The sequence below is a fragment of the Sinocyclocheilus grahami genome, unplaced genomic scaffold (assembly GCF_001515645.1).
Source record: "Sinocyclocheilus grahami isolate Dianchi unplaced genomic scaffold, SAMN03320097.WGS_v1.1 scaffold116.1, whole genome shotgun sequence".
NCBI classification, from domain to species: Eukaryota; Metazoa; Chordata; class Actinopteri; order Cypriniformes; family Cyprinidae; genus Sinocyclocheilus; species Sinocyclocheilus grahami.
In genome coordinates this window covers 953,791-978,672 of record NW_015505295.1, presented here as the reverse complement: position 1 = coordinate 978,672, position 24,882 = coordinate 953,791, and the positions used below count along the sequence as shown (strand labels likewise).

The window sequence follows — 24,882 nt, the reverse complement described above, 5'->3', positions numbered from 1 at the left end:
ACAGTCACTTGCTGACACCTACTGGCTGTTTTAATTTCACATTTGGACTATTTTTTTCATGTTTTAAATCATTTCAAATAGAAGTAGTCAGCGTTTTATGTTACAAACAAAACATTATTTATCCATCTGTAACTGCAGGTTAAATGCATCCATTCATGTAAATGCTATTTCCGATGAAGATTTCAGAAATGTTTTCTTATGTTGGAATGAAAGACACTAAGTACCGGATGAAGTGCTTCTTATTCTTACCCAAAAATACAAAATAGAAGAAAGAATTAAAACTCTTTTTTGCTACTCAAGCGGTGTATGAACATTTTTTATATTTATTTGTTTCTTTTCCATTTTGCATTTACTTGTACTTTTATTTTTAATACTTAACTGAGGCTTTCCTCTGACTGTTTCGGGAAAAGATTCAAAGCTTCTAGTGTCTTGTTCTTACGCATTTGAACAGTCAATAGCAAATACTTAAACTAATAACAAAACAGTAGCTGATTCAGAAGCGCCAGATTGTCATAGCAAAGTCAGAATTACCTCCTCTCCTAGGTTCACGAAACGGTCGTCCATAAAATGCATTGCTGTTCTGTTGTAAGTCATCTTAAAGATTCCTAAATGCATCTACTTTCGGGAGGCCAAATAAAGTGCTTTTGCTTTCACCTAGAAACACACAGCGTCTCCCTGACATGACTGCTTCAACACTAACTGCGGTTACTGAAACCACGCCTTCTTTCTTTGCGTGCCCATTTGGGCGGCATTATGCAAATATTTCCACATGGTGGGGTAGATTTGTGGGGGCGTGTTAGAACGAGCCGTTTTAGGGGGGTGTGGCAGAGTCATAATTTTGATAAAGAAAATCTCTTTGGTTTTGAGACTTTAGTCTTTGCAACTTCAGGGATCTTATCTATGCACAATCAGCTTGTAACACTCCAAAGAGAAAGGAAAACTTGAAATCGCATCATATGACCCCTTTAAAAAAAAAACAAGAAGATAAAATTAGAATTAGCATTATAATAGAGAGTGCTAGTGTTAGAGGATCAAATGAAGATGAAAGAGATGTGTTTTCAGCTGTTTGTTGAAAATATTAAGGACTCAGCTGCTTGGATTGAGCTGTGCAGGTCATTCCACCAGGAGGGAACAGTTCATGTAGAAGACCATGAAAGTTTTATCATAGGTAGAATGCAAAATGTTTCAATACAAGCATTTCAGTCAAATGTAATTTATGCAATATTTCAATCCTTTAACCCACTTGGGAAAATCAACCCATGGCAACAGTTTAAACGTAGCCCAATTCTGTGGAAAAAACGTGGACTTGGCAACCCTGCATCCAGCAAGAGCTGCAGAAGTCAGATTTGACTGATCACAGGTCGAGAATAAGGAGAGATGACTAACAAGACCATGCTTGAGTATCTTGTAAGATGTACTCCCTTTACACAGAGTGCGTGTGATCGCGAAATTGAAAGTCAAAGTAAACAGTGCAAACGTTCATTCAAAAATATTTAAATACACCGCATCCTGAGAGTGGCTCCCTGATGCGCCAAAATTATACACAATATTAGAATGTTTAAAGGATTGGACTCGAAAATCATGGGAGCAAAACACATGTTGCGGGAGCAGGCGGCAATGGCCAGAGATTCAGCGGGAGCGGGATTAAGAAAACAGCCAAATAGGGTTGGGTATCGATTGGGTTTTTTTACGATACCGGTGCCAAAATCGATACTTTTAAAATGGTACCGGTGCCTAAACGGTACCTGAACCGATACTTAAAAAAAAGAGCCACAAAAAAATATATATACACATAGCATTCACATGCTCCTCGGATGCTCTCATTTCCCGAGTTGTGCTTCCCTTACTCTAAGGTCATTATTTAATACAAAACAATATTTAATACAAAACCACACATAGGGCTCCAGACTTATTCTTCCCACTGGTCGCTCTTTTGTGACTAACTTTCTCAGTTGGTCTCACAAGCACATGATTTGGTCGCAATAATTTTTTTTTTTTTTTTTTTGCACTACAACATGGGATTAATCAATGCATGCTTTATCATAGTTTATAGTTATATGGAAACGAAAGTGGTTAACATTCAACCTGTTCTTTTTCATCAGTATTTGTGATTTGAATTTTGTGAATGGGAGTTCCTCTTTTACTGTGTTATAAGCCGGGCTTTGAGTTCTTTCACTTTCGAATTCGTAATCTTGTCACGTTTTACAAGAAAAGACAATGGTCTGTTTTGCTTACATACACCTTTCACTTTTTAAGACTAAAACAAAAGATGGATTCATTGTTATTCTTAATTAAAAAACACAACAACAATAAAACAGTAAGATACAATGACAAACTAGCTTACAAAACGTTTAACAAAATGAATAAGATGAGGCATGGCACACACCACATGCTGTATTATATACCGACTAATAAATTACAGAAAGTTTAGTAAACACTGAGGAATCAAATTTTTAAAAATTAAATAAAAGAGAGCCTCCATAGCGTAACGTGAGGTAAACAGCAAAGATACAAGCTTTTCAAAATGAAAACAAAAAGAAAAGTAAAACTAAACTTGCTGTTGGTGACAGTGCTTGCATGTTTTTTTCCCCCCACAAAAATACCAACATGTTCACCTTCTCTGGTTTAAGAAGCGGTCTTTTGCTTTACTTTAGCATGAAAACCATCCATCGTTTCCTCAATATTCGCATCATTTTTGCTGCGCGCACTGGTTGCAGTCTGGAGCCCTATTATTTCAAATGTAATACAAAATATTAATGTATTACTGCATTTTTTATCAATAATTGAAGACTTCTTTAAAAAAAACGGGGGGAAAATATACTTACTGATTTCAAATTTTTGAACAGTAGTGTATTCTTGCATATTATGAAACATAACTCATTCCAGGATAACCAACTAATACAGATTTTAATGTTTACTTACGCTAGAAACAAGTTATTTATGACTAGTAATAGCATTGTTTTATACTGTTGGGGGTGTGCGATAAATAGTCAAGATAAAGTCAGATAAAGCATTGCCTGCAGTTTTATGTTTTTCTATTTATTGACACAGCAGTAACATTTAATGCTATTTTTCATAAAACAATGCAAAGGAACCAAAGGAACAGACGCTGTGCATACAGATGCACAGGTGCAAGTATGAACTATGCCATATCTATGGCATAAAATCCAATGCACACAACAGTCTTCAACACCTCAAGTATTTATATAGATGGAGCATTTATGTTCCTGACACACATTCTCATCCTAAAGCCTCTTAAAAATCCAAAAAATTACGTAATTGGCACTCCTAATAGCTAAGGACCCAAATCAACTGCTCAGGCTAAACCTCACATGTCAGGATACTTGCAGAAAGCACAGCAAAGAGCAAACAGTATGGTAATGTTCTGAAGCAGGATGTGCACATGATAAAACAGTTCACTTTCACACAAAATACTTTTTATTACTTTTTAAACTAGAAATTGTAAAGCTTTCAGCAACTGCCCGGTTAATGCGTATTTTGTCCATATGATCACTAGTGGTTCATAGATGATGTCCCAGCAGTCCCAAGAATCATAAACTGCAAGCAAACAAACATTTCTGACATCTCAGAAAGTAACAACCCACCAGAGTATTTATAACACAGATAAATTAAATTAGTACTGAAGAGGATGTTAATAAAAAAAACTGATTATTTTAGGTTCCACTAAACAGTGACAAAATGGCTGTGTTTTAAAAACACAGTCTAGTGCCTGATGCCCAAAACTGCAGCTGATTTGGAACACACCTATAGCCAAATTTGCATCAAGTTTGTGTGTAAAAGGTTTAGTGCATCAAAATGGTTATCAATACAGCAGCTAAATTTAAAGATGACGTCATTATGCCATCAGGCTGAAGGAAGCAAAATCTGCAAACTTTTTTATGCGTTTTCACTTTGCCAATAACAGAACAGTGCAAATACTGGATGGAAACTTGGCTTACGAAAATATAGCTTATGCAGACTCTGAAGTGCTAGTTCCGCCCAAAAATGCTGATGACTTGGAAGGAGCCCGTGACACCCACAATACAGCTGACCCTGAACTCTGTCGTTCTGCCCCAAAATGCTGCTGAACCCAAACACCCCTTATTGCCAAAAAACACAGCTGATTCGAAATGTGCCTATGATGCCCAAAATGTGGCTGACCCTAAACGTCCCATTCTGCCCCAAAATGCTGCTTACACCAAACACCCCTACATAATCTAAAAATGCTCCTGAGCCCAAACACCTCTTTTGGCGCTTTTCCACTGTGTGGTACGACACGACTCGGCTCGCGTTTCCACTGCAGTTTAGTACCGCTTTAGAGTGTGCGGGATTATTCACATGTCGCTATTTGGGATGCGTCGAAATGAAAATTCTTGGAAGCCGAACAAAATTAAACACTGGGCCGAAGGCCGAACACGGAGTTTTTTCCCCCATGTATTTTGCCGATTTTATTTTTCACCATTGCATAAATTAAAAAGCCAAAATGTGCTTTTTACTGTTTTGTCTTGCTTTTCAAAGAAAAAAAATCAATTACAAAACAACAATTAAAATTTTAACATTCTATCAGACACTATACCAACAAAGCACAATTTTACTTAAAATTTATAGTATAGTAAAATAATTTTTGGCCATCAGACCCCCTTTTTGAATCAGGCATGTATTTTTTACTGTACAATTAAAAGCAGCCTTGCTGAGAAGAGACTTCTTTTAAAACATTAGAAAATATTACAGATCCTAATTTGAACACTATGTGTGAATGTTATAATAAATGTATTAAAACAAAGCTGTTGTAATGATTATTATCATTATTATTACTATCCTAAACAGTCTCTCGCTGTCGGTGCTTGTAATGATTTTTGCGAAATTTAGGTTGCCGAACATTCGGTGCATCCCTAGTCGTTATAGTTGCGCTGCTTCTACTGCCGCGACTCCTAAAAAAACTTTTTCATTCCGCGTCGCCCCATCAAGCTCTCACTGGATCCGCTCCTCTGCTATCAACGAGAGGAACGTCCGTACTTCAGAACAGACCACGAAACAGCCCTTTTGTAGTTGTTAAAAAAAGGTGCGCTCGTTCAAAACAGTTGCATTCGATCCTTCCGGATGTGCTGATTTAAATCTAGCGGTTCTGTTGCATCTGTGTCGCAAGTTCAGTGACGCAGGTAGTGACTATTCTCTCCGGCCAATCAGTAATCAGCAGAGTTTACACGTCACGTTTTGGTAATGGTACGGTTCACTTGGAACCTCAACCGAGGTGGTACTAAAAAAAAGTACCAGGTACCAGGTACTGTACCCAGTGGAAAACCCCCCAAAAGTGAACCGTACCGAGCCGTACCGTGCAGTGAAAAGTGCCATTTGATCACCCAAAAACACTGCTGGTTCGAAACATTCCTGACACCTTCGGAAAGAAAATGACATGTACTACGGAACCCCTAAAAGGAATAAACACGAGATGGGAGGAAAGTACATATTTCAATACTTTCTCTCGCCGTTATATCATTGGGTAATTACTGTCTATAATTGCGAACATCAGGGAGCCACTATTATGCCTGGCATTGGAACTGCTTTTGAATGCACGATCACATTTTAGTTTCACTTTCACTTTCGAGATTCGCGATCACACGTACTCTGTTTATACTACGGAGGGGCAGTACTTGCCACACATTTTACAAGATTAGATATTTGTCAGTGGTGCTCAGCATCTGCAAACCAACCATTCATCATCGTCCTCAGTCATCTCTCCTTACTCTGTTTATGTGGTAAGTAAAATTTTATGTACTGTAATGTAACAGGCAACCGTTAGCAATCATTATGCGTTTCCTGTGTCTTTCTGAATATGGATTCACGCTTTGGGCACACCCCCATGTCATCATCCATTGGGATGTTTCACTGTAGACACTGTCCGATGCCAATTTTGGAGACAACGCCCAACCCTATTTAACACTAGGGTTGCAAAAAGGTGGAAGCTTTCCAGTAAATTTCGGAAACATTCCAGAAATTTTGGAAACTTTCTAGGATTTTTTTTTATATTACAGGGGTTTTTGGAAAGTTTCCGGAAACTTACCGGAAATTTTCCACCCCTTTGCAACCCTATTTAACACCCCAAAATAACTTGTCTATGACACCCAAAATGTAGCTGACCTTAAAAACCTCATTTTGCCCTTAAATGCCCAAACACTCTTTTATTGCTCAAAAACATAGCAGATCAAAAGATGCCTACGACAAATGTAACCGACAACAAACGCCCTATTCTGTCCAAAAACGCTGCTGATGCCAAACACCATTTATTGCCCAAAAACGTTGGTTTAAAACATGCATATGACACTGAACAGAACGCCCCAATTTGCCCCAAATATGACACTTGCTGACTCTGAACGACCCTATTTTGGCACACAAAAAAAAACTGCTGACCCCAAACACCCTTTTATTTCCCAAAAACATTGCTCATTCAAAATGTACCTATGACCCACAAAATGTAGCTGACCCCAAATGCCTTATTCTTTCCCAAATTGCTGCTGAACCCAAAAACGCTGCTCATTCAAAACATGCCTATGACACCCCTGACACAAACACCCCATTCTGTCCCAAAATGCTGCTGACACCAAACACAAACCCTGCTGATTCTAAATGTGCCTATGACACCCAAATTGTACCTTAATTATGTACCAAAATGTTGCTGACAACAAATCCCCCCATTTACTGCAAGAACATAAAAATACTGCTCACTGAAAGCACATCTGTCCTTTCTAAAGTTGCTACTGGACCCAGATATTCACATTTAGCTGAAAAGAGACACTCCCTTAATGTCCCATTCTGCCAAAAGATGTTGCTGACCTCAAACACCCCTTTACTGCCCCAAAACGTTGCTGACTGGAATCGTGACAATGACACCTAAGCAACTGACCCAGAACTCCCCCTATTTGGCCCAAAAATGCCGCTGACCCCGAACTCCTCTACTTTGAAAGATAATGTTCCCCAAAAGAACTGCTGCCTTGGAAGGCGCCAAAATGCTGTCTAGGAAGGCAGATCTCTAGCTTTTGAAACACGACCTACGTCTTGATCGGATAGGAACAGATTAGCAGCTCGCTAACTAACGCTAGCCACAACAGTTGTTTAGTGGGCCGAAAAAGAAAAACTAGCCTATCACAATTACTTCTATGCTACTTTCTCATACAAATATCACATACGTCCATTTTGAAAGCCCAACTAACATAAATTTGATCCCGTAAACAGGTTGTTGTATCACAGCTGGACGGCTAACGTGCTAAATACTCACATTTGCGCAGCCACTTTATCCAGTATCGCACGATCACGCTGTGATATTTCTTGTTCTCGATGCACCAGACGGATAGTCCCTGAATGGATTCCATGGTGTTGGATACAGTCTGAAAGCGACGGTCCAATGTGGACTCCAAGCGCGGCGATGAGCCACTATTGTGCGCACTTCCAGCCGCCATTTTCCAGGTCTTCTGGTCGCAGTGCTGCCCCTCACAGGTTCAAGTGTGGATACGGCAACTTCATGGGACTCTGAGCCTCCATTATTCTCAATATTACAAAAACAACATTAGACATGTACAGCCAAAAGTCCTGTCCTGTCCTGTCGTGTCTTTTTCTTTCTTTCTTTCTTTCTCTTTCTTTCCTTCTGTTTCTCTCTTGCTTTCTTGCTTGTGTTCCAACTTTTCTCAGACAAAGAAAATGTGTTATACAACACAAAAGTTGCAGTATTGCAGAGGTAGAAATGTTGGTCTTTTGAACTCACTCTGAAGCATTTATAAATATGAATATTTCATAATGCTAAAACATGCAAACATCCAGCAGGGGTCAGTCATGGACACTGGACAGAGAGCCCAAGTGAGAAAGGCAGACTGTCAAGTGTAGGCTACCCGTCCCGTCCTACTGACTAAGTCATGATGATCATATTAGCAGATTTCATATTAGCATATATATATATATAATAGAATATATGATAAATGTGTTTTTAAGAATATATATATATATATATGTGTGTGTGTGTGTGTATTTAGAAATTAGTACATTTCTTGAAAATATATTCATAAACAAAATACACTTCAAAATATATTTCACATTTACATTTTAGGTATATTTCGAAATACACTATAGGTTATTTTATGTATTGTTTTAAAATACACTACCATTTAAATATTTTGGGTCATTTTTATTTATTTTTTTCTTTCCTGAAGGATCATGGGACTCTGAAGACTGGAGTAATGGCTGCTGAAAAATCAGCTTTGCCATCACTGAAATAAATTACATTTTAAAATATATTACAATATAAAACAGTTACATTGTCATATTTTACAATAGTTACTGTATTTTTTTTTATTTAATAAAAAACAGTGAAGCCTTGGTGAGCATAAAAGACTTAACAAATGTAAAAAAAATAATAATAATTTTAAAAACAAAACTTTGAATGGTATATTAAAAAAAATTATCTCTCTCTGTATATACAGTATATATATTCCCTGTATGGGCTGTCATAACTGACCTCTAAAAAAATACATTTCAAATATAAGAAACTTGGAAACATTTAATGATATCAAAAAGTGGAGCATGTTGAAAACATTTCAGCAACCTTGACAAAAACTTTGATGCAAGAACAGAAATTACTTACAAGAGAAAAGGGTTTTGAATAATGAATAGAAAATAACAATGGTGCTACAATGGCTGACTTTTCTGAAACAAATGATAGTAACAACAAAAAACATCTTCCTAAAAATGCTACCTTCACAATCACATAAAGCTGTTAAGTGGCATTAAATATTAATCACAACATCTTCATATGCACTTTTCCCTCATAATATAATCTCCATTATAATTCCAACAATATACTTGCATGTATTTTTCACACAATACTCATACAGCTGCACAAGGACGTGACTACATGAGTCTCAGTCAACATACCGATAAAGTTCTTCTCATTCCTCATGCAGCAACTACCAAATACTGCATCTCTAATGTCAGAATATATTCTACAAATAGCTAAATAAAACAAGTCTCGTCTTCCTCCGTGTGACATGCCACATACTCGTTGTCATCAACTTGAACATTAGTTCGTTTTAGAGAATGGTTAACAGTCACAATGCTGAAATTCACAAATTCTAAAATGGAAAAAAGGTGAGTACAAGGAAACGATTGTGCAAAATGAACTCTTATAACATGAAAGCAGAACATAAATGTGCAAACTATTTTTGGCAAAAAACATCTTCAATAAATGACCGTTTACTCTCCAGATTATAAAACACTTCACAAGGCATCCCATCTGTTGTTTCCGGGATTATTCCTTCTGTATCTTCATAAACATAAAACATTGAGCTATGATAATGGACCACGGCCCACTGGTACGGACTCTTTAAGGCTGCTTAAGTGAATTCAGTATCTTCAAGTAATAATGCAATAAATAAAACTGCCTCTAAACCATCCTCTCATATAATGCATTTCTATTTCATCTGATGCTCAAAGTGGTTTTCAATTCAAGTCAAAGGAAATTAAGGTAGATTGCAATTGCAGTCACACTTCTGGACGTTTTACAAGACCATTCTTCTGCTGATATCTGGCCTCCTGGTTTTATGTTCATAAAGCAGCAGATATTGTTGGAAGTCTGTGTTTATCATGGAAGGCAGTGCAGTAGAGTGTTTGATAGCTGTGCATGCTTCACCGGTCGACTGTACGGTTCGAGCATGTATTTTAAGACACTTCTTTCTTCAGTCTATAACCGTACATGCACAAATCTTATGCCATACATATGATTACGTCTGTTCTGTACATATATATGGCGCAGAATGCAAAAAACTGAATAAAAGTTCCCAATATCAACAGACTGGAGAAATGCTTCATTCATTCATTCGTTTAAAAATGAGAAACTTTAAAATATTAAGTTTAACATCTCTGTGTCGATCTGTTTTTCTGGCCCTTCTTCTTTTGCAGATTCATCCAAATCTCTCTTACTAATCATCGTGTCTACTGGTGGGTCAGAAGTAGGAGTTGTGGAGGACACCCAACAGTCCTGCATGCCCAAGCTGCTGCCATCTGTGGCTGGCGGTGGTATTTCAAGAGGAGGTGGTCTTCCTGTTTCAGTCAGAGTGCTTGACTTTTGCCTGACTTGAAGTTTGCGGTTTTCAACGAGTTTGGTTTCAGAGGTCATATTATTTTGATTTGTACAGATCGGACTGTCTTCTTCAAGTTCGCTAGACATGGTATCGGAGCTGCTAAGCCATGAGCTGCTATCGCTGGGGCTCGGCCCTCGATCGTCCTCTTGAATGCGTTTGCTGTTTGAAGATCCTTGCGAGTCAGAGTCTGACCAACTTAATCTGCGTTTCTGAAAGAAAAAGATGTCATTTAATACATAAAAGACTTTGATATTATCGAAGACAAACAATAAACCATTCCAGATTGCGGTAGACACATATTTAGACACCCATTAACCAATATAATGCCCATATTGGTAGCTTTTCTCATATGGTTTGTTTCAAAGCATTTCTATTTTGGAAAAGTATCCACCTTATTGTTCACATAAGAGCAGTTGCGGCCATTTGTAACTTGTGTGTTTTGGTATCCATTATTTTAGCTGTACAGCTTATGCTGCTTGATATTGCAAACTGGTATTTGTTATCATATTATTTAAATGTATTATCATAATCATAAACACCTTGGTTTGTAGAGCAATTAGTTTTACCATTTACTGCACTTATGTTATTCCTTTGGTTATTTACCTATAACAACTAATGAATCAGAAGTCTCGCACATTCACAGAAAAGAGCTTACTTCTGCATTGCAAAATAAGGTGGATATCAGCCGCTTACCTTCACAGGAATATGTAGCTGGTCCTGATTCCAGCGTGGAGGCAGATTGTGGAGCGAAGGGGTGCCTTCCCAATGCTGAGGCCTCACCTGAGGGAACCAAACCTTTAACATCATCTCCAGCTGCAGAAGAGTGCCCATATACTTCTCCCTATGGAGGTATAGCAGGAATTGAATAGGATTTATCAAAAGGCATTATATGTATTGGATACAAGTAAGAAATGTGTCAATGGTGAAAGTTTAACAGAATAAAATTATATACCCAAGGTCAGGTTTTTGTAGAACACCCACAATCCTTCGTAGTCTATCAATGGCAACACTCTGTTGAAATGTGCTCAAACCTGCCAAAAAGAGGGGGAAAAAAAATTTAAGATTTAAAAAAAAAAATTTAAAAATACAATTACATGTAATGGATGGAGACTACTAACTACTAAGTCTAAAATAATTGTTAAATATTTTTTAAAGAACTTCTATGCTCACCAATGCTGCATTTATTTGAGAGATATATATAATATGAGTTTAAATAATTGTTTTAAATGTATAAATTACTTTTTAAATTACTCCAGTCTTCAGTGTCACAACATCTTTTAATCAATGAAAACAGCTGTGCCGCTTAAGTTTAGTGAAACCGTGATACATTTTTTCAGCATTCTATGATGAAAAGAAAGTTCAAAACAACAGCCTTAATTTAAAATAAGATTTTTTTGTGACACTATAAATGACCCAACTTTTGAAAGTTAGTTTATGATTTTTCTTTTGTGCATTACCTTTATCATATCGACCGGTTTTCAGCCCCTTCAACAGCTCCAACATGGGTCTGATGTACCCGTGCAGCTCTGCACACTGTAAGATACATTTTATTAACATATATATCATCACAGAAACATCTCAATATACAGAGGCACGACAGATTAAGAAACAGCAAAACTCGGTGTTTTGAGCCATTTTAAAAGAAACAAGGAATCACACTTTACTTGATCGTTTAAAATAAAAGAGCTTGATGTTCTATTAAAACACACTGAAACTGACTCAAGACATTTATCAGAAACAAGCCGCAAACATGACTCATTCTGAACTTCCAAAACTTAGTGACATTAAAAAGTTGCACACAGATCAATGCATCAACATGACCACCCACAGTTGTACATCAGTGATACCCTCTAGGTGATGAGAAACAGTCATTGTGAGACGAGCAGTCGGCATTTATTTTTAACAAGGTTCTTTGTGGTTTCAATCAGATCCATTGTTCGTCACATTTTATTGTGTTCTGCAACTGTTACAATGAGATGCAAAGCTTATACTGAAGGATGGGCCAGTTACAAACTATATTTGACATGACAGCAAGCCTGTGTGTGCACGAACGTGCTCAGGAACGGTGTGCATTTCACAGTTAAAAAAGGACACCTCTTAAAGGGATAGTTCACCCAAAATTTAAAATTAGCCCATTATTTACTCGCCCTCAAGCCATCCGGGAGCATGACGTATGAGTTCAGCGTTGCGCATGCGCCGGTGAGTCCCGTGAAAACCAACGTTTGTTAACAGGAGCAAAGGAAGCAAGGTTTCCTTACTTTAGCAAAGGAAAACCAGTCTCCTCTTGGCTTATATCGATATCCTCCGACATTCTTCTTTACAAATCCTCGTTTTGTACTTCTAATTAGTGACTGTTGTTTTGTTTTGATCTCTCCCCTGCGCTTCACTTCTGAGCGGCACATGCGCAACGCTGACCTCATACGTCATCCGCCCGGAGCTGCTTCCGCGTACAACAGTGAGCGCAAGCTAGATTAAATTGATTATTACATTTTAAATATGGTTATTTTTCTTACAAAAACGCATTGATTCGCTACAGGAGGACTTTGTTCACCCCCCAGAGCTGTGTGAGGCACTTTTTATTATGGATGGATGTGCTTTATTTCACTTCTTTTGGACTGATGCGCTGCAACACCCGCTGACTGCCATTAAACAGCTTGGAAGATCAAAGACATTTTTTAATATCACGCCAACTGGATTCGTCTGAAAGAAGAAAGTCATATACACCTAGGATGCCTTGAGGGCGAGTAATTCATGGGCTAATTTTCATTTTTGGGTGAACTAACCCTTTAAAGGTACAGCAGCAAAAAACACTGTTCAAAGAGAAATGGTCATGAAAAACAACTCGACTAAAACCCACCTGCAGCACAATAAATTTTAAATGGGATGAAGAGATTTTCAGACTCACTTTGCGTGCAAACCTCAGGTCCCCCTCTGAGGGAATTCTTTCAGATGATGTTGAAGTCTGACCGGTGTAGGCTGGAGACGCCGAGGAACATCCAGTTTGAACATTTTCAGCTCTACCGCTCCTCTGGTTCACAAAGGTGAGAGGCGATTTTGAATTTTGAGAGCTCCCATTAGCCATGGAGGATGGCTTTGGATCAGGCACAACTCCCGCAGCCTTGCTCTCACAGGAAAAGACCTCCAGTTCATCCTCCGTCTGGTCACTGTCGTTGTACAGGAGACTGGGGGTCGAGGAGAGGGAATCTTGCACTTGCCATTTGGATGGACTCCCCGGTGACAGCATCACTGAAATGTGTGAAAACAGATATATGTGAGGTGTTAGGTTGTAATGTTGAAGGCTGAGGAACGAACTGAACTGATCATAGTGAGTGATTTGTCTCAAAGAATGTGGCAACTGAACAGTATGAAGAACGCGAAATACATCCGAAACAATGTAAACAAAAAGGGCAACAAGGGGGGAAAGGAGTCAGTTGACAGAACGGTCACGGGGATTGTCTTGCAAATCCTTGTTAAAACTGCAAGAAAGATTTGGAAGCATCAGCTACAATATTTATAAAACAAGTCATGTTTTCCACTGTATGCTGTTATTTTTCAGGAAAAAGGGTGTGTACAAATTTATCCACACAAACTTTTTTTTTTTATTAATTGAAAAAAACCTTTTTGGTGGGTTAAAGAAAATGAAACATTGAATTCATACATATGTATATATACATACATATATATATATATATATAGGCTCACAAAGGGTGCATTTACGTGATGGTAAAGTTGAAATTTTAGCAGCCATTAGTCCAGTCTTCAGTGTAACATGATCCTTCAGAAATCATTCTAATATGCTGATTTGGTGCTCAAGAAATTATTATTATTATTATTATTATCAAAGTTGATAACAGTTGTGTTTCTTAATAAACATTTTACATCCCTTTACAACTATTTTATCCTGTTACATTTTTCCAGGATCCTTTGATGCATATTAAGTTCAAAAGAACATAATTTATTTGAAATAGAAATGTATACACACACAGACCCCAATCGTTCTAAAGGTAGTGTGTGTGTGTGAGTGTGTATGGTCGCCGTGATTTTGCCAAGTAAGACATGTTTCTGAATCAACATTACTGTCCAAAAATATAGACTAAATCCAATCCCTACCCCTAAACCTAACCCTACCCATAATTTATTTCTAAAATCAGTGTGAAATTATGTAGAAGCACAGAACCCTGATCAGAAGCCTAAAACAGATATTTCCTGAAAAGTTATCCCTCAATTCTGATTGGTTACTTGGAATGTTGTTATTATTGTCAGTTTAATGCGTTAAATTAATTAGTTATGAAAAATAACGCGATTAAAATATTTTAACGCCATTAATGCACTGGCCCCACCCCAATACCTGTACGTCATCTTACATTTCATACAGTTGACAAATATGATGCAGGGCAACAACTCCATAAATCCAGTTATGCCCTAAAATTTGTGAACTAAAAAGATATTACTGCAATAAATGCTCCTGTATATAATAATAAAAACATTAAAGGAATAGGCCTAGTTCACCCAAAAATTTTAAATTCTGTCATTTACTCACCCTCATGTTGTTTCAAACCTTTCTTTTGTGGAACATAAAAGAAGGTATTTTGAAGACTGTTGGTAACAAAGCAGTTTTGGTTGCCAATGACTTTCATTGTATTAAAGGGGTCATATGATGTTGCTAAAAAGAACATTATTTGGTGTAATGCAATGCGTTTATGCAGTTTAAGGTTCAAGGATCAGCTCCAGGCATGACGAAGCGGATATCGTCCTCTTTTGGAAGGCCAAACAAAGTAGTTTCGCTTTCACAATGAAGCACACAGTGTCTTCACAACATGGCGGCAGCAACAGCGAGGATAAAATTTACGCTTTCCTTCTTTGCGTGAACATTTGGGCGGCGTTATGCAAATCTTCCCACATTGTGACGTAGATATGTGGGGGCGTGTTAGAACGAGGCGTTTTAGGTAGGCGTGGTTGACTCTTAACTTTTATAAAGAATATCTCTTTGGATTTGAGACTTTAGTCTTTGCAACTTTACAGATCTTCTTTATGCACCAAGAGCTTGTGAGACCCCTTTAACAAAAATACTGAGATGTTTCTCAAATTATCTTCTTTCATGTTCCATAGTTTGTTAGGCCGTTGTAGCCTAAAAATGTTTGCGAAATAAATTTCAATCAAATAAAATATTTCTTTTGAAAGCTACAATTTGTAATGTCTACTTGATACTTTCTCATTTAACACAGAAATATGTTTATATAATCTTTTGTGGGTATTTTCACAGTCAAATTTATTTTGCGATTAATTAATCGAAACATCATGTAATTAATTAGATTAAAATTTTTAAATCGACTGAAAGCCCTAATATATATATATATATACACACACAAACATATAGGCCTATATATGTTAGCAACACATGTACATAGCTGAACTACTGGCTTGACTGGACTTGCAGAAAACCCCTTATTGTTGAGAAATGTGTGATAGAAATATGTATAGAAACTTCCCTTTTCTTTAAGTCAAGAAACAAGAGACACACAAACAACCGGGAATGCAAAGCATGCCATGGATTTTTTTTTTTAATGGACGAAGGAACACAGGGTTCATTCCAAAACTGAAATAGATATCACAGAGATACCATAATTACAAAAATCATTCTACCCATGAAGAACAGCACACACGGTTTCTTTCACTGGGTGAAGGGGCACAAAACCACATATGGGCTGTGTCTGGGAAAACAGTCAACTACCTATAGGAGTTTTGAAAAAGCACATGAATGTAATAGAATATATAAGCATGCCTATAATGCCTACAATGTTGTTTGGATGGACAGCTAGATTGGAGACACAGCCACGGTGTAGTATTTCAGAATTGACCAAGTTAAAGAAAACCCTCTCAAGGGCATGTGCCTCATAAAAATAAGCAGCTAGGCGGTGCCATTATGACAAATTAACTCTCACCAGATGGACTGTTTGGTAGACTGGTTAAAAAAAGGGAAAAACGTACAGTCACTTTGGATAAAATCGTCTGATAAATGAATAAAAGTAAATATTAAGCATTTAAAGAGCACTATTATTTATGTCCTGTTTACTAAACTCTTGGTCCAGGTGGGCTGTGACGCATAATCCTCCATAAATGTAATCATGTCAGCTGTTAAACCAATAAACAGCAATGAATATTCTCTACATAAAAAAGACAAGTAACTAAAAAGTGATAATCAAAAACATTGACCACATGTTGGAAAACACAAACCGACACATATTCACTAGTGTTAGATTGTAATAAAAACTGAATTTCCTACATTTTAAATCAATTTCATGATGAATTAAATGATAATTTTTTATAATTAATAAAAAATATAATTTATCACTTATGGCATCACAGATATTTACCAGCAGACTGACAAAACAGAGGAATAATTCAGCTCCACGTGACATAAACAAACATCAAGCGCAATGGTCAACACGTGAAGCATTTCTGAAGTATAACGGAAATATTGTAAATAATTTTTAAATATAAAATATAACTTACCCTTACCTTAATAATGGTGGTTTGTTTCTAGGTCGGTATCACAACAACCTGGTGTCCAGCGCCACTGACACAACCTGGCGTGCTGCTCGTACGAGAAAAAGTAGTTTCATATACTTTGTTGCTTAATAAGCCCGCGTGCAGACATACGCACTACAGTCCTGAGAAAAAATGATGGACTTCTATCCTCTTCCTTTCTCCTCTAACGTCACTTTACAGCGAGGGACAACATGTGAATTGATACACGTGCTGGACAAAAGCCAACGCAGACTGCGTTCCCATTGGCTGACAGATGAGAATCAAGTCGCTGATTGGACGAAAAGTAGATCCAATCCCTAAGCGTCTGAGCCGTGATTGGTCGGATTCATCTATTTGCACCCCCCCACCTTCGCACGTGGCACTCGTGTGTAGAGGCAGCTACTACGAATTGGAGCACATTTTACAGATGGTGCTTATTGTTCCACATTAGGAAGAGTTTGTACCCGACAATTTGTTTGGAACATAATACATTTGTTTTCAGGGATTTAGTTTAGATGACCTTCAAATTGATTTAAAAATGGTTTTAGAAGTAACCACAGCAACAGTATGCTGCTCTTTGATAGCCTGCTGTCATGATTTATCAATTAATTATACATTTACGCGTCATAAATGTACTGAAATTGGTGCATCTTAAAAGAAAATTATATTTAGAATATGATACTGATGTTTACCCTAGCCATTCCAGACGTGTCACACAGGGTTATTAAAATTAAAACTAAAACCATAAAAAATAAAATAGCAAAATAATAATAATGTAATTTGAAACAAAATAAACAGTAAATGGAATACAATTTTATAAATATATACCAAATGTAAATGTAGCCTTTAATTGCAGCAATAGGCTATTTCTCATTTTCATTTAGTTTAATTTAATTTACTAAAAGAACTAATACTAAAATGAATTGAAAAATTGATTTAAAAAAACTGCCTCCCTGAAAGTCATTGGATAATCCACACACTGCCCTTGTTAACATTTTATGATCACTACTATCAAATGAATCTTTCCTTTCCCATTTGATAGCAGAACTATAATTGTTAGTTTCTGGCACACAAAAAAAGAAAAAGAAAAGAGAGAGAGGGTCAGCTCAGGTCAGCAAGTGCTATTGGCTCAGTCTCACTCAAAACAAATGAGCTTATGAGTCTGCTCCCTGAATTTGTGCTTTAATGGCATGACAATTGTTACAATGTATTGCCAAAGCATAGTGTTTACATTGAATCATAGATATCGCTTTCATCTTCTCACAACTGATGGCAAACTGATTTTTTCATGATTATATGAGTTGACCTGAAGAAAGACAGACCCAGGTATTCACACACTCTTAGTTCTGCTGAAGCTGTCACCTATCTGTCTCTCTCTCTCTCTCTCTCTCTCTCTCTCTCAATTAAATTTAATTAAATTTGTGCTTTAATGGCATGACAATTGTTACAATGTATTGCCAAAGCATAGTGTTTACATTGAATCTAGAACAGATATATAAAAAAAACATGCATGTATATACATGCATGTACTGTATATATCAGTTCGTGGTTATAATAATTAAAAAATAATAATTTTTGTAATGATTCTACAGACCCCCTGCAATTATGTGACGGACCACTAGGGGAACGCGTACCCCCGGTTGAGAAACACTGGATTAGAAGATCTGGAATCTTTCAAATCATCTGAGATGTAATAAGCGATGTACGAAGAACAGGCCCCTGGTCAATCTTTAAACAGTGTCAGCCATTGAAGGTCACCGACACCAACTTCCTCCAGTTGCCTTGTTGTTGCCCACCTGTAGGTCAACAGTTAATGTACACAACATAGGTCACACGTTATCCATGCTCTACTTTCTCGAGATCAGCTTGCCCCCCATTCACACCATGAGCATCACCATGTATTGGCGCTAACACCAAGGACAACAAGATATCGACTGGACAATCCCAGACTCCGTGGGAGGCTGATATGACACAGTACACAGCAGGAGGGACAAACTCATTTCAAGTCAAGTCAAACATAGACAGTTTTTTGATGACATTGACCAGTGTTATTGTAATATTACAGGTTTAATTAATATTTTTAATGTTTTTGTTTCACATTTAGCGTGAACACAGCAACAACTGAATGCTACCCCAGATAGTTGTTCAGTGTGAAACCAACAGTGATGCGACATCTTTGAAAATCGTGCAGTGTGAACTCGGCATTAGATACCACTACTTTGTGTCACGTCAAAATAAAACTTGAAATGGTCTGAAAACGTGATGACCTTTTTAGTGAGCATTCAGCGTGATGAAATGAAAGATATATCTTCGTGTCTGTTGCAGTGTTTACAGAGCTTTTATGACGGTGACCAGAAATAAGTTGACTATTAAAAAGAACAGCTGAACATCAGTTCACAAATAAAAAATTTGGTAACATTTTACAATAAGGTACCATTTAATGAGTTAACTAACATGAACAAACAATGAGCATTTATTACAGTATGTATTCATCTTTGTTTACATTAGTTAATACAAATACAGTTGTTCATTTTTAGTTCATGTTAGTTCACAGTGCATAAACTAATGTTAACAAACACAACTTTTGATTTTAATAATGCATTAGTAAATGTTGAAATTAATATTAACTAAGATTAATAAATGCTGTAGAAGTAGGCTATTGTTTATTCTTAGTTCATGTTAACTAAAGTAGTTAACTAATGTTAACTAATGAAACCTTATTGTAAACTGTTTCCAGAATATTGTTCAAATTGTTACTGCCTTTAGTTAATATTTTGGAATAAATATAAAAATGCATAAAAACACTATTAAATATATAATTAGTATTAAAAATATTAAATAACATGCAAAATAATATTAATAAAATACAAAATAGAATTATATTTGTTCTCTTTTTTATGTAATATTTATTTACCCAGGAAAATGTGACAACATTAGGTGTAACAGGGACACACACAAACACACAAACACACACATATATATATATATATATATACAACTGCCTCCTCATTTTAAAACGCCACTGCACGCCACTGATATATATATATATATATATAATACATTTAAATAATAGTAATAAACAACATTAAATAAATAAAGTTTTCCTTTTAACAAATGTATATTTTCTTTATTGCACAGTATTTAACCGTTTTTTTTGCATGAAGAAGAGTTTCCATTCAAAACTATACTGTGTGAACTCACTAACCCAGCAGCCCATCCCCCTGCATAGTTTACATACAAGAATATTGTTGAATCTGTGGCAGAATGTCACATGGCTATACAGCTTTTGGATCTTTTCGGTGCACAGTTTAACATGCACAATTATACCAATAAAGCAAACACAGCTTTGGGCACAATAATTATGTCTAAAAATAAGAAATAATTCAAACTTCCACTCTAAATAAAAGACTTTGGAGTGAAAAAATAACAATTGTGAACAACATTGTTTATGTCCCCAAAGCAACTGAAGGAGGAGCAGAAGAGGCACGTCATACATTTTCACTGGTTAGACTAAAATGCAAACATGACTTCATGGAAAGCAAACCACTTCAGCTGCTTACAGCTGAGGCCCCATCCTCAGCTATACATTGTGACCCGAGAGAGAGAGAGAGAGAGAGAGAGAGAGAGAGAGAGAGCCATCCCCCATGTTAGACATATCACTAAGACCTTGAACTCAATGAAAGAAGACTACAAAGCTCCTTCCTGTTAACAAATCATTTTCTCGCAATTCGCAATTCAGCTTAACATCCCTAAATTTCCATAGACTGAAAAACTCCAGAACAGGCAATTTACCTACTAACTTAATCTTAAACAAATATTTCACCCAAAAATGACAACTTAGGTCAGGATGTAGATGATTTTCCAATTTCTTCATCGGAACAGATTTGGATAAATTTAGCATTACATCACTTGTTCACCAATAAATCCTCTGCAGTGAATGGGTGCCGTCAGAATGAGAGTCTAAACGGCTGATAAAAGCAGCACAATAATCCACAAGTGTTTCACACAACTCCAGTCCATCAACTAACACCTTGTGAAGTGAAAAGCTGTGTGTTTGTAAGAAATAAATCCATCTTCAAGGCATTTTAACTTTAAACCGTCACTTCTGGCCAAAGTACGAGTCTATACACTTCCTCCAGTGGAAAAGTCCATCCCCTGTTGTCCGCTCACATCAAAATCCATCAGCATATTTGTTTAGAATAGTTTTTCAATTGTAAATGGTGCTTGATCAGTGCATATTTCTCTCCTGGATCAGATGAGACAACTTTTTCACTAGAGAAAACAATATCATGGATTAGAGGACTCATATTTTAATATTTTAGCTGGCTAAAATCAACATTATTATTAGTATGCAATCATGAAATTTCCTAGCAATTTCAGAGTTTTCTATACTCGTTTATATCCACTGGTGGAAAATATGCAGCTTGTAAAGACTACACTAAAGGTTTGGACTCATTGTGATGTTTTAACCATTCATATTTAAAAAGACTTCCACCCTGTTAGTGTGTAACCAGTCAGAGAACTTCTGCATTCATCTAGAGCCTCTGTTGTTTGCTCAAGGAATTGTCACTCATGGGACACATAGTATATATACTTTTTTTTTTTTTACAAAGTCTGATTTAGCCTCCTTTTTATAATTTCTGGCTATACCAGGCAATATATCTTATTTAGCAAATAGCAATACTGTTAAGTCTCACATTTCACCAAATAAGGTACTCCACTTTTGTATTTTCAAAATGTTAGCATGGAGAAAAGATAAAATTAATATGTGACCATTTAATCTGTTCCCACTTCATGCCTGCTTTGCATGCTCTAAAACTGTTTTCAATTTGTTTTCTACTTTAAACATTGCTCAATGTGCACGTTTTAGCTCCCATCAGCATTCAAAAACGTTCTACATCTGATAAAACACAAATTCATATTTTTTGGCAAATCATCTATTGTAAATGAAATGAAAAATTCTTATGATTTTACAGCTTTTTATTATTAACAACATACAACAGTTAGTCAACATGTTAAGTCAGCAATATCACAACATCCAGAATCCATAACACAGTCCTGCAATGACTTTTTAATGGTGAGCGTGTAAAATGTTCCTGTGGATCTTCATCTTCTGAGGCAGCTCACGGTGCTTGACTCATGTGTTGGTTGACACGAACAGTCAGTTTATGTCATCTTAACATCCCAGCCATGGATCTGGTCTTTGTGTCTTTGATACGAAAGATATCTTTCTGGCCATCTCAGTATTGTAGATTCTCTTACAGTTCTCATAGCTCTTTCTCTCTCGCTTACGACAGGGTTTCTCGTAGTATCTTCTACGCTTCACAGATTCAATTATTCCATCAGTGGACAGCACTCTGCAGAGAAAAAGAGAGAGAAAGAGCATGTAACAACTACAATATCTATAAACATGAAATATTATACTCTAATATTGAGTTATATGGTAAAAACAAGGCAACCTTGCAAACCAAATCCAAGCTAAAGTGTTGCAAAAACCAATGCAAGGTAAGAGTTTTGATCATATGTTCAAGCCCATATTGCAAGACTACAACTCAACTGCACAAAAAATGAACTTAAATGATTTTAGCAAATGGCTGCAATATAACAAAGAGTGAAAAATTTAAGGGGGTCTGAATACTTTCCGTACCCACTGTATATATACTGATAGTATTACTTTAATTTACTTAGGACTGTTACTTTGTCATTTTGTTTTGTGAATTATTGTTATTTCATTTAATATGTTAATATTACTTGTTTATTTGCACTATTATTAGACATTGCATAATTTCTCATCAGAGCTCATATTATGCTGCAAAATGTTTGGCAATACAAATACATTTTCATGCTAATAAAGCACACTAAGATTTAAATTATTATAGACTTTCAGACTTGTCAGTGTGATTTTTTTTTTTCAAACAATATAAGAGGTCAGGCAACCAGGATTTTTATTGTCAACTACAACAGAATAAAGTGGAAATAAAACAAATATTAGATGTAAATGTTTCCTTGGCAACGAACTGAATTAAGTTTAAATTGAAGTGGTAAAATTACTAACTAAAAAAAAGAAAGATGAGCTTACAATAAAACTGAAATACAAATTGTATATCTATATGTATCTAATAAACATGACAAAGGCACATCTTCAAAATAATACGATTTCTAAACTAAAAATTCAAACTAAAATATAAAAGGGTTATTTAAAAATATTAATAAAAACTGTACAACTGCAACATTGGTCAACAAATACCTTAGGATGTAAATGCGAGGGCCATGTGAGATTTATACACTTTATAGTCAATTAAAATAATTTACCTTATATCTAATGACCTGTTAATCATTATATAATACAGGTGCATCTCAATAAATTAGAATGTCGTGTTTTTTTATTGGTCTTATGAAGTATTCTAATTTGTTGAGATAGTGAATTGGTGGGTTTTTGTTAAATGTGAGCCAAAATCATCACAATTAAAAGAACCAAAGACTTAAACTACTTCAGTCTGTGTGCATTGAATTTAATACACGAGTTTCACAATTTGAGTTGAATTACTGAAATAAATGAACTTTTCCACGACATTCTAATTTATTGAGATGCACCTGTATACTAATGTTCTTTGTTCAAGTTATTACGTGCTAACATGAAAAACCAGTTTGATACGGAGTCTTGAGTCAGGGGTCACTGGGTTTGCAAGTTTAAAAACCCCTGGCCTGCACAGTACCGCAACGCAAACACCAAACGTTACTGAGAACAGAACATTAGCGGCAGGTCCACATCACTTGACGTGTCGTGTTATGATATGGTCACATCATTTATTATTAGCGCTAAACTAAAGGATTTATAACAACATTTCATATACATATATCAAAGTCTCCAGACATCTCATAAGTACCTGCTCAGAGCGCCATATGCCGCATCGACATTGCCGTTCTGGACCATGACAGACCGAGCGACGAAGCGAAGGTGGTTCGCCATGTTTCGTCCGTGTTACCGTCAATGGTGCTCGGCTGGAAATGCGTTCTTCTTCTTCTTTCAGGTTTAATAGCGGTTGGCAACTCATCTCAAAGGCGCATTACCGCCACCTACTAGACTGGAGTGTGGGCATTAGACTGACATCAAAGGAGTGGAAGAAAATAAGAAAAAAAAAAGAAAAAAAATTTTTTTAACAAAATTTCCCTATTAAATTCTTTCACTTAACCCAGTGTTTTTCAAAAATAGCATTAATAAATTGCATATTCTCCCAGATGTTTTCCCTAATAAATACTCAAGTGTCATGCTTTGTTCATCCATTTGTGCCTTTAATTCTGCCCTATCTTCTTCATATTTTTTGCAGTCTAACAGTATATGCTTCACTGTCTCTTGTACATTACAATAAGTGCATAATCCAGTGGGATGTTTTCCTATTCTGTGCAATGTTGTCTTTAAACCAGTGTGCCCCATTCTAAGACGTGAGACTAACATCTCCTCCCTTGGGCTTCTGCCCTTCCTCATGCTTGTGACTACTTGATTTTGTATACTGTATAAATGACGTCCTGTATCCGCTGTGTTCCAATATTCCTGCCATACTTTAAGTGAATGTTGGAAATGCGTTCTGTTGCGCAGACAGTTCCTGGAAGTAAACGCGCGAACTCTAGGTGGCGCCAAATAGACTTTAAAAATGAACGGTTGAGCTTCTTGGACGACATGTACTGTGTATTTCAACGGCTCAGTCACCTGACAGGAATTAGGCCAATTCAGGTAAATTAGATTAAAGGGGTCATATGATGCTATTTAAAATTTTCCTTTCTCTTTGGAGTGTTACAAGCTCTTGGTGCATAAAGAAGATCTGTAAAGTTGCAAAGACTAAAGTCTCAAATCCAAAGAGATAGTCTTTATAAAAGTTAAGAGTCAGCCACGCCTACCTAAAACGGCTCGTTCTAACACGCCCCCACATGTCTACATCACTATGTGGGAAGATTTGCATAATGCCGCCCAAATGTTCACGCAAAGAAAGAAGGAGTAACTTTTATTCTCGCTGTAGTATTGTTGCTGCCTCCATGTCGTGAAGATGCGGTGTGCTTCGTTGTGAAAGCGAAACTACTTTGTTTGGTCTTCCGAAAGAGGACGATATCTGCTTCGTCATGCCTAGAGCTGATCTGTGCTGGTCGCTGAGGAAATACATCAACTTTCACCATGGACGATGCGGAAACAATAATGTACAGTATGTGGAAAATAATGTGTTTTTTGAACCTTAAA

At 36.6% G+C, this 24,882-nt stretch overlaps 3 protein-coding genes across 5 annotated transcripts in view; all 3 read right to left on the bottom strand.

Moving 5' to 3' along the window:
• Positions 1–7,578, bottom strand: part of rprd2a (regulation of nuclear pre-mRNA domain containing 2a) — a 38,460-nt gene extending 30,882 nt beyond the window's left edge. The window contains exon 1 of the mRNA XM_016277927.1: positions 7,274–7,578. Within this exon, the coding sequence (XP_016133413.1) occupies positions 7,274–7,454 (181 nt within the window). The 5' untranslated portion in view covers positions 7,455–7,578. The remainder of the gene's footprint in view (positions 1–7,273) is intronic.
• Positions 7,579–8,812: 1,234 nt separating this feature from the next.
• On the bottom strand, positions 8,813–16,890 carry LOC107589409 (circadian-associated transcriptional repressor-like). 3 transcript variants are annotated; one of them, XM_016277834.1, is made up of 6 exons: positions 16,638–16,890; positions 13,030–13,370; positions 11,582–11,657; positions 11,077–11,155; positions 10,818–10,965; positions 8,813–10,333 (listed from the first exon to the last, which is right to left on the bottom strand). In XM_016277834.1, exons 2-6 carry the CDS (start codon positions 13,366–13,368, stop codon positions 9,881–9,883), a joined length of 1,095 nt encoding a protein of 364 aa, XP_016133320.1. In that variant the 5' UTR covers positions 13,369–13,370; positions 16,638–16,890; the 3' UTR covers positions 8,813–9,880. The 3 variants fall into 3 exon arrangements, with proteins under 3 accessions (XP_016133320.1, XP_016133317.1, XP_016133318.1); XM_016277831.1 differs by having other exon boundaries at positions 16,644–16,890; XM_016277832.1 differs by having other exon boundaries at positions 13,030–13,372; positions 16,649–16,890.
• A 4,730-nt stretch (positions 16,891–21,620) lies between these two features.
• On the bottom strand, positions 21,621–24,247 carry mrps21 (mitochondrial ribosomal protein S21). Its single transcript, XM_016277957.1, has 3 exons — positions 24,232–24,247; positions 23,540–23,660; positions 21,621–22,009 (listed from the first exon to the last, which is right to left on the bottom strand). Exons 2-3 carry the CDS (start codon positions 23,620–23,622, stop codon positions 21,829–21,831), a joined length of 264 nt encoding a protein of 87 aa, XP_016133443.1. The 5' UTR covers positions 23,623–23,660; positions 24,232–24,247; the 3' UTR covers positions 21,621–21,828.
• Positions 24,248–24,882: the final 635 nt, after the last annotated feature.